Here is a 9403-nt window from a genome sequence, read left to right as displayed (position 1 = left end):
TGAATTATGGCTGAGTTCAAATAAAGTGATGATAGTGGGAGACTTTAACATTCATGTTGACGTGGACAATGACAGTCTCAGTTCCACTTTCAGCTCATTATTAGACTCTATAGGCTTTTCTCAGCATGTAAATAAACCCCGTCACCGTGGTAACCACACCCTCCATCTGGTTCTGTCGAAGGCATCTACGTTGATCTTAGTCCCACACAAGTGGATCATCTTGTGGAAAACACTGCAGCCTCTCTGCGCACAACCCAAAATAATGTTGCCCCTCTGAAGAAGAGAGTAATGAACCAGAGGAAGTTGTCTCCTTGGTACAATGACAATTGCGCTCTGCTAGGCAGCGACTAGAAAGCTGGAAAAGAAGTGGCATTCACTAATTTAGAAGAATTTTACCTAGACTGCAAGGATAGTCTAATATTAAATAAGAAAGCTCTTCGTAAGGCCAGGACTACATATTATTCTTCATTAATAGAGGACAACAAGAACAACCCCAGGTTTCTTTTCATCACTGTAGCAGGCTGATAAAGAGTCCCAGTTCTGTTGAGTCCTCTATTCCTTCAGCTCTCAGCAGTAATGACTTCATTAACTTCTTTACTAATAAAATTCTTACTATCAGGGAGAGAATCGGGCCGACCCTTCCTGACACCATCACTGATGTGTTGTTAAGCATAGCAGCCCTGAAAGCAACCATGGGACCAGATTTATACTTTGAACATTTCTGTCCCGTTGAGCTCTCTGAGCTAACTACAATTATTTCTTCATCTGGATCCTCTAGCTGTCTCTTGGATCCCATCCCAACTAAACTTTTTAAGGAAGTCTTCCCTTTAATTAGTACGTCCATATTAGATCAGATCAACCTATCTATTGTAACTGGTTATGTACCGCAGGCTTTTAAAGTGGCTGTAATTAAACCTTTACTTAAAAAGCTGACTCTTGATCAGCTGTTTTCGGAAACTACAGACCAATTTACAACCTACCTTGTATTTCTAAAATCCTGAAAAAAGTTGTTGCAAATTAACTTTGTAATCATTTACAAAGGAATGGTCTGTTTGAAGATGTTCAGTCAGTCTTTAGTGTACATTATAGCAAAGAAACAGCTCTGGTGAAAGTTACTAATGATCTTCTAATAGCCTCAGATAATGGACTTGTCTCTGTACTTGTTCTTCTGGACCTCAGTACTGCTTTTGATACGATTGTTCACACAAATTTATTGCAGAGATTGGAAGATACAAGGATAAAAGGAACTGCATTAGACTGGTTCAAATCATACTTACCAGATAGATTTCAGTTGGTTCTCTTGCTGATCTACAAAGCTTTTCATGACCAGGCTCCATCTCATCCCAGAGATCTTATAGAACCATATCATCCCAGCAGAGCACTTCGCTCTCAGAACACTGGTCTGCTTGTGGTTCCCAGAGTTTCCAAGAGTAGAATGGGAGGCAGACCTCTTTTGGAGATTTTTCTCCCTTAAAGGGTAGTTTTTCCCTCTTAGCTTATTTGGGAATTGTTGAATTGTTGGGTTTCTGTGACGACGTGTGTGCCAAACAAAATCTCCTGCACATACAATAACAACAAAACCCTGTGTGGTGGTGGGGTGTGGTTTGGCTGAGCTGCAGGAGGGACTGATTGGGGGAGTGGTTCAGAAAACGGTGCCTAGAAGGGGCTTTATTGGCCCAGCTGAATCAAATCCCTGATTGTCCCTCTCTTCTCTTTAAAAACCAAGTAGCAGGACACCAGAGGGGTTGAACTCCTGAGAAGACTGAGCAGCAGGCTGGCTGCAGTGGTGTGTGCTCAGCTGCTCCGCAGGAGAGCATACAGTCATTTATATTGTTTGTGTTTTGAATAAACATGTCGGAACCTGTACTTTGGCTGGTTGTTGTTCGTTCATGCTGAAAGAACCCACAGTGATGGCAAGATGTTTGTCACACCCTGGTTTACAGTCAAACTCAGGCAGCTCTGTCAAGCCAAGGAGGAGGCCTACAGGAATGGGGACAGAGTCTTGTACAACAGGGCCAGGAACAAGGGACAAAGGAGATCAAGGCAGCTAAGAAGAGCTACTGAAAGGCTTAAAAACAGCTTTTATCCAATCACCCAGCATCAGTGTGGAAGACCTTGATGCACTTCAAGACACCATCCCCCGACACCGTGGAAAATCCCCAACTGGCTGACCACCTGAATTGGTCTTCCTGAAAGCCACTTTCACACCTCTCACTTACCCGGACATCAAGCAACCTCCTACTCCCCCTGTCCCCATGGTCTCTTCACCTGCACTTCAGATCTCTGCAGTTTGCCTACTGGGCAAACAGGTCGGTGGATGATGCAATAAACTTGGAACTGCACTACATACTGCAACAACTTGATTCCCCAGGGACATATGCACGGATCCTGTTTGTGGTCTTCAGCTTGGCGTTCAACACCATCATCCCAGACACCCTCCACTCCAAATTCTCCCAGGTCACCGTGCCAGTGTCCACCTATCAGTAGATCACAAACTTCCTGACTGAGAGGAAGTTTATGATCCACTTTCAATTGTGATTGTAATGAGAATTTGAATTGAATTTTTAATTGTTCAATTTAAAAACATTTAAGAAAAAAATGCATATACATATTTGTGAAGGAATGTTCAATTCAAATTTTTTTTATATAGTGCCAATTCACAACACGTTATTTCATGGCACTTAACACATTAAAGTCCTTACAGCAGAACTTTATAGCATTGTACAGAGAAACCCAACAATTCAACAATTCCCACATAAGCTAGAAGGGAAAAACTCCTCTTTAAGGGAGAAAAACCTCCAACAGAGGGAAGGAAATACTCCCTCTTAACAGGAAGAAACCTCCGACAGAACCAGGCGAGAGGAGAGCAGAGAGAGAGAAAAGGACAGCATAGAGATCCAAAAACATGAGCTGATGGTGGAGCCGGCAATCACAGACCAGAGATATGCAGCTCCATGGCCGGGACATCTGCAAAAGAAAAAACAGAAACTAGTTGGGCGACAGAAACCGTGTTGTGTTTGTAATTGGATTATGCAAGCTATTAACACAGCCTGATCTGGGATTGAGCTGTTTGTGAGCGTGCCTCACACCGCAAGGACTTTAACAAAGGTGACTGCTTTAAAATGTTCTCTGTTTGGTAGGTAGGTAGGTAGGTATATACTTTATTAATCCCCGAGGGGAAATTTTTTCGCCACAGCAGCATACATACAGAAGCAATAATAGAAATAATAGAATAGAATAATATAATAGAAAAGCAATAAAATAAAATAGCAGTAAATAGCAGTAAAAAATATAAATATAAAATGCACAGTACATACAGTATATATACAGTACATTATATATCTATATATATTATATACAACAAACCAATCAACACAGTCAACATATATATATATATATATATATATATATGTGTGTGTGTCTATATATACATACAGTACAGTATATATCTATATATATAATATACATATAATATACAAGCAACCAAGAAAAACAGTCAACAGTGTTTTTGTACTGTGATGGATTTTGCCAGAGGTGAGTTATTGTACAGTCTTATTGCGGTCGGCAGGAATGATCTCCTGTATCAGGAATGATCTCCTGTATCTGGAATGATCTCCTGTATCAGGAATGATCTCCTGTATCAGGAATGATCTCCTGTATCAGGAATGATCTCCTGTATCTGGAATGATCTCCTGTATCTGGAATGATCTCCTGTATCAGGAATGATCTCCTGTATCTGGAATGATCTCCTGTATCAGGAATGATCTCCTGTATCTGGAATGATCTCCTGTATCAGGAATGATCTCCTGTATCTGGAATGATCTCCTGTATCTGGAATGATCTCCTGTATCAGGAATAATCTTCTGTATCAGGAATGATCTCCTGTATCTGGAATGATCTCCTGTATCAGGAATGATCTCCTGTATCAGGAATGATCTCCTGTATCAGGAATGATCTCCTGTATCAGGAATGATCTCCTGTATCTGGAATGATCTCCTGTATCTGGAATGATCTCCTGTATCAGGAATGATCTCCTGTATCTGGAATGATCTCCTGTATCAGGAATGATCTCCTGTATCTGGAATGATCTCCTGTATCAGGAATGATCTCCTGTATCAGGAATGATCTCCTGTATCTGTCCTTGTGACAGCGGAGCTGGAGGAATCTTTTAGAGAAAGTGCTCCTCTGTCCCTGCAGCAGGTGGTTGAGAGGATGGACAGGATTATCCAATATGGACAATAGTTTGTTCAGCGTCCTCCTCTCCACCACCTTTTCCAGACTGTCCAGTTTGTAGCCGATGATGGAGCCGGCCTTCTTAACCAGCTTGTTAAGTCTGTTGGTGTCTCCGGCTCCAATGCTGCTCCCCCAGCAGACCACAGTGAAGTACAAAGCACTGGCCACAACAGACTGGTAGAACATCTCCAACATCTTGCTGCACACATTGAAGGATCGAAGTTTCCTCAAGAAAAAGAGTCGACTCATCACCTTCTTGTAGACAGCGTTGATGTTGGTCTTCCAGTTCAGTCTGTTGTTGATGGAGACACCAGGTACTTGTACTTGTTATTCGGCAGAGAATGGAACATGATGGGATATACTATAAAACAATACAATAGAAATATTGTTTCTGTTTTGTTCAAACTCTGACAGGATGACAGGATGCAGAGAGATGGCCAATGGAAAAACCAAGGAATTTAGTGACAGTTTATGGAGAATGCAGGGGGGAAAAAGAGTGGGAAAGAACCGAACCATTTGAAACAAAGGTTCTCCAAAAGATTTATACTTTAGATTCATGATATACAAAGTCAGAGAGTTCATACCAAAGACATTTGGGCATGTGACTAAGGTGTCAAAGCAAAGAAAAGATGTGCTTAGATGTGGTCAGGGACATGTGGGTAGAGTGTGAATTCTTGAGGAGGGAGGTGGAAGTGCAACAAATTAGAATGAAGAAAAAAGTCTGGATGGAGGGAGACAAGAGCTTCGGGCTGGAAAACCAGGCTAAGGAACATGGCTACAATAAAGGGTGAATAAACAGAATTTTTTTTTTTAAACAGGACAATACAAATATGTGGGAAGAGAAGAAGAAAAAAAAAGGCGTGATGAATGCAACACCTCAATGGGACTCTCCATATAACAGGGAAACATCCAACAGTGCTTAGCAGTGTTGAGAACCACAAACAGTAAAACGTGTTGATTATGAAGGTATTTCTGTGTCTTTATTATGCAAGCAAAAACAACAGTTTTGGAAGCAAATTTCTTACTGCAATAAAAAAAAATTAAGTTTGTCAGTAAAAATATATAAACTGAGCATATAAATATTTGCATTGCAAACAAATTTGCTCTGACAGTTTTGTTAGTTTTGGTTACAGAATTAAGAATTTTGCTTATGAAACTAGACTTTTTGGCTGCAAATTGAAACCTTTGTTTTCAAATCAAAAACCTACGAGTTGGGTTGGATGTAATGGGCGGGACATACAGGAGATTGAGTTTCTATTGGTCGATTGGTTGCCTCAGACAGCAGGGAACTGTGTTAAACTACATCAGAGACTGCTTAAATAATATAACTCTTTCCTGGTGAAATGCATTAAAAGTGACAACTCGGCTTTAACTTTGGTTATATTTCACGTTGTCAGTGCTGACCCCGTTTTTGAAAGCAAAGGTTTTGATTGAAAAAGCAAAGGTTTTAATTCTGTGACCAAAACTGTCAGAGCAAATTTGTTTGCACTGCAAATAAGTATATTCTCTTTATATATTTTTCCTTACGAACTTGATTTTATATTACAGTGAGGAATTTTCTTCCAAAACAACAGTTTTGGAAGAAAAGTTCTCTCAGAGACAAAAAATACCTTCACATTGATTAGCTGCAGGAGATTTATTTATTTAAAAAATAAAAAAAGGCACATGCTTGAGTGAATTTTATGGTTAGGGGGGGAAGTAGCAGGAAATAATGGAGTGTGGTGGAAGTTAACAAGGCAGGAAATGCAGACAAAATTATTTGTTTGAAAACTGAGACTGGACGCTGTAGGATGTAACTAATTCCAGAAGATGGCAGTGCTGTATTTAGTTAGGATCGCTGCCGTTAAACACCAAAGAAGAAGAACACGCACTGTATCCATCCGGGTCTTTGTTTGACGTCGTATCCGGCCAAATATGAGCTAATGCTGGCCCAGAGTACAGCACTGTAAATTCATTTGTACTACCTTAACTTTGTCGAACATGTCTGGCTTATTTATTGATGCAAAATAGAGCAATACGTTTTGTCGTGGTAATTCTCACTTTGTTCGTCGTCTCTCAAAGGGCCACTACTTAGTTACATCATGCAAGAAGCACTTCATTGTTAGCCTAGCTTTAGCCTTCACGTCCGCGTTGCGACAGGGAACGCAGCTACTAGCTAAGCATTTTGTTTTTCCTCCAGTGTGTTGTGTGCTTTCTTAATTGTGCTTAAATCGTTTCTCGGATCTTTCGTTTTTCGGTCACACTCCGTGTAACAGCACCGGCTTGAAAGAAACGGCATCTCGTTTAGGTGAGCAGGCTCCTTCTTCCGGAGGAAACGTCCCCGTTGCTTCAGACCGTTTCGACTTCGTGCTTTGAGCTCCAGCGGCTCCAGAAGGACCTTTTCAACGAGCGGTAACTATTTCCACCGGTCGGTCGGTCAGTCAGTCAGTCAGCCAGGTACCGGACTTTCTGGTTTCTTTTTGTTGTGGGGTGGGTGGGAGGGGGGTTGTGGTCGTTTGACTGCCGCGATGGCTTCCTCCTCTGGAAACGACGACGACCTCACCATCCCGAGAGCAGCCATCAACAAAATGATCAAAGAAACGCTCCCCAATGTACGAGTGGCCAACGACGCGAGGGAGCTGGTGGTGAACTGCTGCACGGAGTTCATCCACCTCATCTCCTCAGAGGCCAATGAAATATGCAACAAGTCCGACAAGAAGACCATATCTCCCGAGCACGTCATCAATGGTGAGTCCTGGTCCATGTTTGGCTGCTGTCTTTTAATCTGTTGGGGGGGGGGGGGTCCATCTCAGGTTTAAACTACAGAGAACATTAATCCCACTTTCGCCTTGTGTTATTTCCATCACAGCCCTGGAGAGCCTCGGTTTTGCGTCCTACATCACAGAGGTGAAAGACGTCCTGCAGGAGTGTAAAACTGTAGCTCTGAAGAGGAGGAAGGCCAGCTCTCGACTGGAGAACCTGGGCATCCCGGAGGAAGAGCTCCTCAGGCAACAGCAGGAGTTGTTTGCCAAGGTATGGTGAGAAAGAAAGAAAAACAAAACGCACATCCCTGTCAGTTGGCTGTAGAGCCCGGGGTCTGGAAGTCGCTGTGTTGGGAAATCAATCCGCTTCATTGGCCAGGTATGCAACGTGGAATTGGACTCTGGTTGTAGCTTCTCTCTCAGCGTGCAAAAAACAAAAGCAGACAGACATAAATAGACATAAAACATAAATAAACATATAATATATAATTCAGTATGATAGTTTCAGCGCCAATAGCTTTGAAATACAGTCAGCTTTGCTACATGTGGCATGTAAGTGTGCAAAGCTTGTATTCATAAAAGACACACCAAGTAGAATATAAATAGCAAAAAAATTACAAATGATGTTATAATATAAGACCTTAAAATGACTGGAATCTTTCAAATTTGCATAGCAAACTCAGCCCAATCAACTTTGCTATATTCTGTATTACACTGGCAAATTACCTGCTGAACCATATTTGCAATAGCAACATGGATAACAAAGCTCCTTTGCGGTGTTTCATATGGTGTACTGATGTCCTAACACTCACTATTTTGGATGCATAAGTGCGTTCACACTTGACAAGGATGGAAACATGCAGTGCACTTACAAGTACCTGTAGGATGTGTGACATGCTGGACACTTTTTTTACACTGCAATCACATGCTGTGGTTATTTCCGGCAAGTACAGAACGGCAGTGTGGGGTTTGAGACAACACCACCCTGTAAAAATTCAAATATTACACAAATACGAGTCCTCACATGGAAGAGCACTATTTGTTAGTGTACAAAGGGAAGTATGTAAGTATGAGGCTGAAATAAAGTGGGAAAAGATGAGGCTGTTGTTAACATCTACATTTTAATCAGACGTTTTATTAATATTACAAATAAAAGCAGAACTGATGTTACGATATATTAACTTAAAATACAACAACAAAAATTAACCTCCAAGGTCTATGACAACATCAGTAAGTGCATCACAAAAGCAAGGGTGTAGTTAATTAGCAAAAATCCATTGAACACTAGCTTGCTATAGGAAGAGCAGGACACAGTTCAATAGGGCTTTGTTGTAAATAACATATTTCATTTTTTTTTTTAATATTTGTAAGTTTTGCTGCCTCTTTCGGTCTTGATGAATCTGGTTAAACTGGGAATATTTCAATTTATTTATAGTACCAGCATGATAATCGATAATGTCTTTATGAACCTTGTTCAAAAAAAGAAATCACAAGTATTTAGTAGTACCACCAAAAAAAAACAGTGCAGCGTTATTACTCACAACATTAAATTATCTTTTGTCTACTGGATCAAAAATTCAATGAGCCACCTCCAACCACCAAAAAAGACTGTTTACCTGCTAAAGTGGCGAAAATCTCTGGAGAACTTCTCCACTGGGTGTTTCCAACATTTTTAAATCACACAAATAAGTCAATTTACTCTCAAACAAAATGAATACAGAAAATAAAAGTTTGAGCTGCCGTCGATCTTGAAGGCCAAATTTTGCTTCGTTTTCCAACTTCAATCAAATCTTGAACGTAAAGACATGTTTTTTTTTCCTTCTAACTTGTCACTGCGTTTGAGTAGCTGCTGCTTTTTTCAGTGTTTCTGTATTATGCCCTTACTGCTTCCCCAATGCAATTATGAAGATAGTTATTCAACTCCCCGCTGAAGACACTTAGGCGCGGTATCTGAAACTGAAGCCGATAACACATTCTAATTATGAACCTTAAATTTGATATTTCCATTGATGATGCAGTCTGAAAGAATTCATGTCATGTCTTAAGAGATGTGTAATTTGATGTCTTCTCTTGTTACGACATTTCTTAGTGTGCAACAATGCACGTGTTAATCTATTTATAATACAATGGAGAGTTGTTACTGGGGATATAACATATCCATTGTTTAATAGATAATAATTTAAATATTTTTAAAATAGAGATGTGAATAGTCGGAATAATGCAAGACTGCCAGTAGTCTAAATACCAAATACAAAAGGTGAAAGTGATGATGAGTAGAATATATATATATATATACACACATATATACATATGTATATACAGTGGGTACGGAAAGTATTCAGACCCCTTTAAATTTTTCACTCTTTGTTTCATTGCAGCCATTTGCTCAAATCAAAAAAGTTCATTTTATTTCTCATTAATGTACACTC

General features: G+C 40.3%; 1 protein-coding gene across 1 annotated transcript in view; it reads left to right on the top strand.

The window, feature by feature from the left end:
- Positions 1-6659: 6659 nt before the first annotated feature.
- dr1 (down-regulator of transcription 1) overlaps positions 6660-9403 on the top strand; it is a 6465-nt gene continuing 3721 nt past the window's right edge. The window contains exons 1-2 of the mRNA XM_069703961.1: positions 6660-6960; positions 7082-7245. Of these exons, the coding sequence (XP_069560062.1) occupies positions 6741-6960; positions 7082-7245 (384 nt within the window). The 5' untranslated portion in view covers positions 6660-6740. The remainder of the gene's footprint in view (positions 6961-7081; positions 7246-9403) is intronic.

Source organism: Brachyistius frenatus, unplaced genomic scaffold (assembly GCF_029030835.1).
Source record: "Brachyistius frenatus isolate BFR_SWC_R1_liver_20210118 unplaced genomic scaffold, ASM2903083v1 Contig_49, whole genome shotgun sequence".
NCBI classification, from domain to species: domain Eukaryota; kingdom Metazoa; phylum Chordata; class Actinopteri; family Embiotocidae; genus Brachyistius; species Brachyistius frenatus.
The sequence above is the reverse complement of the archived record's forward strand: the minus strand, read 5'-3'. Positions and strand labels throughout refer to the sequence as shown.